This window comes from Nerophis ophidion, linkage group LG23, assembly GCF_033978795.1.
Source record: "Nerophis ophidion isolate RoL-2023_Sa linkage group LG23, RoL_Noph_v1.0, whole genome shotgun sequence".
In the NCBI taxonomy this organism is placed as follows: Eukaryota; Metazoa; Chordata; class Actinopteri; order Syngnathiformes; family Syngnathidae; genus Nerophis; species Nerophis ophidion.
In genome coordinates, this window is record NC_084633.1 from 20990178 (window position 1) to 21000177 (window position 10000).

At 33.3% G+C, this 10000-nt stretch overlaps 1 protein-coding gene and 1 long non-coding RNA gene across 2 annotated transcripts in view; one reads left to right on the top strand and one right to left on the bottom strand.

Annotated features, from left to right (window-relative positions):
- The window catches only part of LOC133541687 (sodium/myo-inositol cotransporter 2-like), a 29133-nt gene extending 22256 nt beyond the window's left edge, over positions 1–6877 (top strand). The window contains exons 6-8 of the mRNA XM_061885230.1: positions 5613–5828; positions 5909–6032; positions 6096–6877. Of these exons, the coding sequence (XP_061741214.1) occupies positions 5613–5828; positions 5909–6032; positions 6096–6319 (564 nt within the window). The 3' untranslated portion in view covers positions 6320–6877. The remainder of the gene's footprint in view (positions 1–5612; positions 5829–5908; positions 6033–6095) is intronic.
- The window catches only part of LOC133541688 (uncharacterized), a 21800-nt gene extending 14883 nt beyond the window's left edge, over positions 1–6917 (bottom strand). Inside the window, exons 1-2 of the long non-coding RNA XR_009803949.1 lie at positions 5923–6917; positions 5742–5858 (exon numbers count right to left, since the gene is read on the bottom strand). This is a non-coding gene — a long non-coding RNA (uncharacterized LOC133541688). The remainder of the gene's footprint in view (positions 1–5741; positions 5859–5922) is intronic.
- Between the last annotated feature and the right edge of the window lie 3083 nt (positions 6918–10000).

The window sequence follows — 10000 nt, forward strand, 5'->3', positions numbered from 1 at the left end:
TAATATAGACACTTACATCATGTGTTGTCTTCATTTTAACACTTCTATAGTACTTTTAAAGTCATTTTAGATAGTAGGCTAATATAGACACTTACATCATGTGTTGTCTAAATTTGAACACTTCTATAATACTTTTAAAGTCATTTTAGATAGTAGGCTAATATAGACACTTACATCATGTATTCCTTTCATTATAACACTTATATAAAACTTTTGAAGTCATTTTGATAGTAGGCTATTATAGCTAATATAGACACTTACATCATGTGTTGTCTTCATTATAACACTTATAAGACTTTAAAAGTAATTTTAGATAGTAGGCTAATATAGACACTTACGTCATTTGTTGCCTTCATTATAACACATATACTACTTTTAAAGTCATTTTAGATAGTAGTTTAATATAGACACTTACATCATATGTTGCCTTCATTATAACACTTATTTAATACTTTTAAAGTCATTTTAGATAGTAGGTTAATATAGCTAATATAGACACTTACATCATGTGTTGCCTTCATTATAACACTTATATAATACTTTTAAAGTCATTTTAGATAGTAGGCTAATATAGACACATCATATGTTGCCTTCATTATAACACTTATATAATACTTTTAAAGTCATTTTAGATAGTAGGCTAATATAGACACTTACATCATATGTTGCCTTCATTATAACACTTATATAATACTTTTAAAGTCATTTTAGATAGTAGGCTAATATAGACACTTACATCATGTGTTGTCTTCATTATAACACTTATAAGACTTTAAAAGTAATTTTAGATAGTAGGCTAATATAGACACTTACGTCATTTGTTGCCTTCATTATAACACATATACTACTTTTAAAGTCATTTTAGATAGTAGTTTAATATAGACACTTACATCATATGTTGCCTTCATTATAACACTTATTTAATACTTTTAAAGTCATTTTAGATAGTAGGTTAATATAGCTAATATAGACACTTACATCATGTGTTGCCTTCATTATAACACTTATATAATACTTTTAAAGTCATTTTAGATAGTAGGCTAATATAGACACATCATATGTTGCCTTCATTATAACACTTATATAATACTTTTAAAGTCATTTTAGATAGTAGGCTAATATAGACACTTACATCATGTGTTGCCTTCATTGTAACACTTATATAAAACTTTTGAAGTCATTTTAGATAGTAAGCTAATATAGCTAATATAGACACCTACATCATGTGTTGCCTTCATTATAACACTTATTTAATACTTTTAAAGTCATTTTAGATAGTAGGCTAATATAGACACTTACATCATGTGTTGTCTTCATTATAACACTTATAAGACTTTAAAAGTAATTTTAGATAGTAGGCTAATATAGACACTTACGTCATTTGTTGCCTTCATTATAACACATATACTACTTTTAAAGTCATTTTAGATAGTAGTTTAATATAGACACTTACATCATATGTTGCCTTCATTATAACACTTATTTAATACTTTTAAAGTCATTTTAGATAGTAGGTTAATATAGCTAATATAGACACTTACATCATGTGTTGCCTTCATTATAACACTTATATAATACTTTTAAAGTCATTTTAGATAGTAGGCTAATATAGACACATCATATGTTGCCTTCATTATAACACTTATATAATACTTTTAAAGTCATTTTAGATAGTAGGCTAATATAGACACTTACATCATGTGTTGCCTTCATTGTAACACTTATATAAAACTTTTGAAGTCATTTTAGATAGTAAGCTAATATAGCTAATATAGACACCTACATCATGTGTTGCCTTCATTATAACACTTATTTAATACTTTTAAAGTCATTTTAGATAGTAGGTTAATATAGCTAATATAGACACTTACATCATGTGTTGCCTTCATTATAACACTTATATAATAATTTTAAAGTCATTTTAGATAGTAGGCTAATATAGACACTTACATCATATGTTGCCTTCATTATAACACTTATATAATACTTTTAAAGTCATTTTAGATAGTAGGCTAATATAGACACTTACATCATGTGTTGCCTTCATTGTAACACTTATATAAAACTTTTGAAGTCATTTTAGATAGTAGGCTAATATAGCTAATATAGACACCCACATCATGTGTTGCCTTCATTATAACACTTATATAATAATTTTAAAGTCATTTTAGATAGTAGGCTAATATAGACACTTACATCATATGTTGCCTTCATTATAACACTTATATAATACTTTTAAAGTCATTTTAGATAGTAGGCTAATATAGACACTTACATCATGTGTTGCCTTCATTGTAACACTTATATAAAACTTTTGAAGTCATTTTAGATAGTAGGCTAATATAGCTAATATAGACACCCACATCATGTGTTGCCTTCATTATAACACTTATATAATACTTTTAAAGTCATTTTAGATAGTAGGCTAATATAGCTAATATAGACACTTACATCATGTGTTGCCTTCATTATAACACTTACAAAATACTTTTAAAGTCATTTTGATAGTAGGCTAATATAGACACATCATGTGTGGCCTTCATTATAAGACTAAGTCATTTTCATAGTAGGCTAATATAGACACATCATGTGTTGTCTTCATTATAACACTTATAAGACTTTTGAAGTCATTTTGATAGTAGGCTAATATAGACACTTACATCATGTGTTGCCTTCATTATAACACTTATTTAATACTTTTAAAGTCATTTTAGATAGTAGGCTAATATAGCTAATATAGACACGTACATCATATGTTGCCTTCATTATAACACTTATATAAAACTTTTGAAGTCATTTTAGATAGTAGGCTAATATAGACACATCATGTGTTGCCTTCATTATAACACTTACATAATACTTTTAAAGTCATTTTAGATAGTAGGCTAATATAGACACATCATGTGTTGCCTTCATTATAACACTAACATAATACTTTTAAAGTCATTTTGATAGTAAGCTAATATAGACACTTACATCATGTGTTGCCTTCATTATAACACTAACATAATACTTTTAAAGTCATTTTGATAGTAAGCTAATATAGACACTTACATCATGTGTTGCCTTCATTGTAACACTTATATAAGACTGTTAAAGTCATTTTGATAGTAGGCTAATATAGACACTTACATCATGTGTTGTCTTCATTATAACACTTATCTACGTTTTTTAAAGTCATTTTGATAGTAAGCTAATATAGACACTTACATCATGTGTTGCCTTCATTATAACACTTATAAGACTTTTAAAGTCATTTTAGATAGTAGGCTAATAAAGACACTTACATCATGTGTTGTCTTCATTATAACACTTATATAAGACTTTTAAAGTCATTTTGATAGTAGGCTAATATAGACACTTACATCATGTGTTGTCTTCATTATAACACTTATATACGTTTTTTAAAGTCATTTTGATAGTAAGCTAATATAGACACTTACATCATGTGTTGCCTTCATTATAACACTTATATAATACTTTTAAAGTCATTTTAGATAGTAGGCTAATATAGCTAATATAGACACCTACATCATGTGTTGCCTTCATTATAACACTTACATAATACTTTTAAAGTAATTTTGATAGTAGGTTAATATAGACACTTACATCATGTGTTGCCTTCATTATAACACTTATATAATACTTTTAAAGTCATTTTAGATAGTAGGCTAATATAGCTAATATAGACACCTACATCATGTGTTGCCTTCATTATAACACTTATATAATACTTTTAAAGTCATTTTAGATAGTAGGCTAATATAGACACTTACATCATGCATTCCTTTCATTATAACACTTATATAAAACTTTTGAAGTCATTTTGATAGTAGGCTAATATAGACACTTACATGATGTGTTGCCTTCATTATAACACTTATATAATACTTTTAAAGTCATTTTAGATAGTAGGCTAATATAGCTAATATAGACACTTACATCATGTGTTGCCTTCATTATAACACTTATATAAGACTGTTAAAGTCATTTTGATAGTAGGCTAATATAGACACTTACATCATGTGTTGTCTTCATTATAACACTTATGTACGTTTTTTAAAGTCATTTTGATAGTAGGCTAATATAGACACTTACATCATGTGCGGCCTTCATTATAACACTTATATAAGACTTTTAAAGTCATTTTAGATAGTAGGCCTATATAGCTATTATAGACACATCATGTGTTGCCTTCATTATAACACTTATAAGACTTTTAAAGTCATTTTAGATAGTAGGCTAATATAGCTAATATAGACACTTACATCATGCGTTGCCTTCATTATAACACTTATATAATACTTTTAAAGTCATTTTAGATAGTAGGCTATTATAGCTAATATAGACACTTACATGATGTGTTGCCTTCATTATAACACTTATAAGACTTTTAAAGTCATTTTAGATAGTAGGCTAATATAGACACTTACATCATGCGTTGCCTTCATTATAACACTTATATAATACTTTTAAAGTCATTTTAGATAGTAGGCTATTATAGCTAATATAGACACTTACATCATGTGTTGCCTTCATTATAACACTTATAAGACTTTTAAAGTCATTTTAGATAGTAGGCTAATACAGCTAATATAGACACTTATGTCATTTGTTGCCTTCATTGTAACACTTACATAATACTTTTAAAGTCATTTTAGATAGTAGGCCTATATAGCTATTATAGACACTTACATCATGTGTTGCCTTCATTATAACACTTATATAAGACTTTTAAAAGTAATTTTGATAGTAGGCTAATATAGCTAATATAGACACTTACATCATGTGTGGCCTTCATTATAACACTTATATAAGACTTTTAAAGTCATTTTGATAGTAGGCTAATATAGACACATACATCATGTGTTGCCTTCATTATAACACTTTTATAAGACTTTTAAAGTAATTTTGATAGTAGGCTAATATAGACACTTACATCATGTGTTGCCTTCATTATAACACTTATATACATTTTTTAAAGTCATTTTGATAGTAAGCTAATATAGACACTTACATCATGTGTTGCCTTCATTATAACACTTATATAAGACTTTTAAAAGTAATTTTGATAGTAGGCTAATATAGCTAATATAGACACTTACATCATGTGTGGCCTTCATTATAACACTTATATAAGACTTTTAAAGTCATTTTGATAGTAGGCTAATATAGACACTTACATCATGTGTTGCCTTCATTATAACACTTTTATAAGACTTTTAAAGTCATTTTGATAGTAGGCTAATATAGACACTTACATCATGTGTGGCCTTCATTATAAGACTTTTAAAGTCATTTTGATAGTAGGCTAATATAGACACTTACATCATGTGTTGCCTTCATTATAACACTTATAAGACTTCCATTTTTTGCGCCAGACGAAAGATTAGTTTTTTGTATTTTTGGTCCAATATGGCTCTTTCAACATTTTTGGTTGCCGACCCCTGGTCTAGGCGCAAAGGGATGACCTCAACCCCATCAACCACCTTTGGTGTGACTCCTGACCTCCCAAATGGACAACTCTTGTAGTCTTTCACCACATACATCCATGTGTGCTAATAACATTTCAATTGCCATGCGGTCTGGTCACCTTCCCCTCCCGCCAACAGGGTGCATTCTGGGGCCTGGTGGTGGGCCTGCTGGTGGGCTGCATGCGCATGCTGCTGGACTTCATCTACCCGGCCCCCCTCTGCTTCGAGCGCGACAACAGGCCCGCCGTGATCAAAGACGTCCATTACCTGTACTTCTCCATAGTTCTGTCCCTCATCACGCTGGTGGTGGTGGTGGGCGCCAGTCTGGCCACGGAGGAGCCCCCAGCAGAGCAGGTAAGACCGCTTGTGTTGGAGTCACTAGTCCTGCACAAAAATCACAACATTTACTCCAGTGTTCCCCCCCCCCCCCCCAGATTAATGGTCTTACTTGGTTCACACGATTTGTCCACGTGGAGCGCAAAGAGCTCAACTTGGAGTTGGTCATGCCTCGGACGGACGAGGGAACAGGAAGACCGGACGAGAGCAGCGAGAGAAAAGGTTTTTCTTGTCTTTCTATGGATCCGTTGTCCAGGTCTGAGTCTTCATCTGTTTTCCCTGTAGAGTCAACAACACCCAGTGGGAGACCTGGGTCCAGGCTGGTGTCCGCCCTCTACTGGCTGTGTGGCATGGACAGCAGAACAAAGGAAGGACAGAAGACGCCGGAGATTCCTGCAGAACCTGAATGCAACAAACTGGAAGAAAATCCTTGTCTGCAGCAGCTGGTGAACGCAAACCTGATCATCTGTCTCTCTGTGGCGGCTTTTGTCATCGGCTACTGGGCCTGAGGACACTTCTGGAAGGAAAGGGGAGCCTTTCGGACTTCAAGGTTGTGTCGCCTTTTCAACTCATCTTCTATGACAGCTCCTTCTTGCCGGGTTTTTGTTGTTAAATCTGATTTTTAAATCATTTTTACTCAAATTTGGCGTTTTTCCTCTCTCTAAATGTGTCCAATACGGGTGAGATGTTTGAAATTTGTATATTTTCATTCAGAATGTATATAAGGATTCGTTTTGGTAATGTAATAAGTTATTCATTATACATTTAAATATGTATCAATAATAATAATAAACAATTAAGATGGATGTTTGTCGAAAAAACATATTTCTAATTAAATATTAGGATGACCCTTTAATTTGTTTTTGTTTGTCAAAAATCCCTCCTTCTCATTCCGTATATCTGAGGTCGGGTCGCGGGGGCAGCAGCCTAAGTTAAGTAGCCCAAACCTCCCTCTCCCCAACCACTGAGTCTAGCTACTTCCAAGAAGTCTCGAAGCGTTCCAAAGCCAGCCGGGAGACATAAACTCTCCAACATGACCTGGGTCTACTCCGTGGTGTTTGTTAAAAATGTTACATTTCATTAATAACGTAAAAATGACTCGTTACAACAAATATTGCATTTAGTAAGTTGCTCAATTATGTATATATGTATATATATATATACATATATATATATATACATACATACATGTATAAATACATATATATGTATATATATATATATACACACATGCGTATTCATATATACACACATATATACATGTGTATATACACATATATATATATATATACACATACATATGTATGTATACATATATATGTATGTGTATGTATATATACATATGTATACATCCCCTGAAGAGCAGAGAAACCTGCAAAACAGGCTTGTAGGGAAGAAATACCCTCTGTGTTTTTTTCCGGCCCGAACATATATGTATGTCTGTTGTTGGATTTGGTTGTCTTTTTCTTTCCTAGTCAGATATTAGAACAACTAAAGTGGGATCCTTTTACATAGACCTTGAGTTTGGAATGTCGGAATGAAGCCATAACAAATCTGTTATCTCAACTGTCCAAAGTAGGGAGGAGAAGAAGAGGGGCGGGTGAGAGTGAGTGAGGAGGGAGAAACTGCCATTTTAGGATTAGATCAATTTGGACCGAGCTTTGAAATGTTGTATCTAGATTGATCTCCCAAGGCGCTTTGGTAATAAAATAGAAAAATGAGCAACTTCTGTCTATGATTGATTTAAAACCAGCTTATGTGTCATCAAACAATCTGGGGGCGTTGACCGAAGGAAGAACGGGTCCAAAACGCAACAATTTGGGGGCTCGTCCATATATATATATATATATATTTATATATATATATATATATATATATATATATATACGTTAACAAAATAATACTTTAACTATAAATTTTGATAACAGCACAAATTTTTTTACGGATGATTCATGATTAAGTGTCCTTTTTTACCCTCAGGGCGATTATCGCAAAAGTGTCTTTTTTGACCCTCAGGCTGTGCCGTAGCAGGAGAAACTTGGCTGCTGATGAGCCACGGGTGAAATGAAATGGACAAAAGAAAGTCTACCTTATGGAAACATCAGGTTCAAAGCCAGGGCCAGTTTTTTTTTTCTGGACAAGAAAATACTATTTTTCACCATGAGAAGAGAAGACATCTCCGCAGCAAACGCCTGCTGCACGTGTCGTTTAGAGGTGGGTGGTGTTCAGATTAACGTTAAGGTGCAGTGATAACGTGACATTTAGATTGTTACTGGGACTGATTTAGTAAGACGACTTAAAACCTCAACAGAAATGGAAGATGGTGGGTAGGAAGTCGAAAGTAGACTTTTTATATACATAAAGATGCATCAATAATCGATTTTTAATCGAATCGTAGCTCCTGAATCCTAATCCTAATCAAATCGTGAGGTGCCCAAAGATTCCCCCCTCCCTCGTGGCGCTCTAACATCCCAGCTTTACAGATGCCAGGGCGGCTCTGCAGGCTGTTTGTGCTAATATTCTGTTTCCCAGGAGAACAAGGAGGTGTTTATTTCAGGATTGTTGTGTATCTATCAAAGTGGAGGTCTTTACTTGAGGAAATACGGTAGTCGGGGCCTCATGTAGCAAATAAAGATGATTTTCAAAGTGTTTTCCAAGAAGCTACAAGGTTGCAAAATGTGGAAGAAAGTTTATTGAGGGATGCATCACAACATGAACAAACGCTGTAAAGAACCAATCTGTATAAAAGGATTCAATATATTTGGTCAAAGCGTGAAGCTGGAGAAGAATTGCTCATTTGCCAGCATTAACAAAAATACTATTTTTAAATAAAAACAACTTTTAATAATAAGATATCTTCAAATCAATTGTGAGGTCATTTTACGACAATATGTACTGAACCTCTGACGTGTGCTCTAAAACAGTGTTTTTCAACCTTTTTTAAGTCACATTTTTTTAACCATCAGAAAACATAAAAAAATTAACCCCGGCAGCCGATATTGACAATAAAAAGTTGTCGCAATTGTTGGATATGACTTTAAAGCATAAGCAAGCGTGCACCAATATAGCTCTTGTCTCAAAGTAGGTGTACTGTCACCACCTGTCACATCACAGCCTGACTTATTTGGAGTATTTTTGCTGTTTTCCTGTGTGTAGTCTTTTACTTCTTGTCTTGCGCTCCTATTTTGCCGGCTTTTCCTGTAGCAGTTTCATGTCTTCCTTTAAGCCCTATTCCTCGCACCTGCTTTGTGTAAGTAGTCAACACTATTTAAGTTGTTTCTATTCTTCTTTGTCGATTGTCATGTCATGTATGGACGTACTTTGTGGACACCTTCTCAGCTCCACACGCTGTAAGTCTTTGCTGTCGTCCAGCATTCTGTTTTTGTTTACTTTGCAGCCAGTTCAAGTTTAGGTTCGTTCGGCATAGCCTTCCCTAAGCTTCAGTGCCTTTTCTTAGTGGCACTCACCTTTTGTTTAAGCATTAAATACCGTTTTACCATATTGTGATCACGACAACTACAAAGCAATCCTGCTGATATGGAAAAGTATTACACGGTTACTCTGCTCTAGACAGCAACAACGGCACAATATTTGCAAATTATAATTACTGGTTTGTAGAAACTATTTTTAACCCAATTAGGTGAAATTAGATACTGTATTTTTCGGACTATAAGTCGCAGTTTTTTTTCATAGTTTGGTCGGGGTGTGACTCATACTCCGAAGCGATTTATGTGTGAAATTATTAACACATTACCGTAAAATATCAAATATTATTTATCTCATTCGCGGACGAGACGAAGAAAATGTCAGCAATCGTCACACACACGTCAACCAATAAGAATTTGGCGGGGGAGGGTCATGGCAGAAGTGCATTGTGGGTCATGGAATGCTAACTGCTATATGCTACTGCCGTAGCTATTAAAATGGATCATTTCATGGTTGGCGGTAACTTATAAAAACTGAGAAGGGCTGAACAAAAAAGGCACCGAAAAGGAGATCATGTAGTGCAGATTACAAGCTGGATGTAGTGAAATATTTGGCAGAAAAGGACAAGAGGAAGCGATGCATACCTTTGGAGTTGGCAGAGTTGTTTAGAAGCGACATCGAGGAAGAAGATTTAATCGGATTTATGGATTAGGAGTGACAGATTGTTTGGTAAAGGTATAGCATGTTCTATATGTTATAGTTAT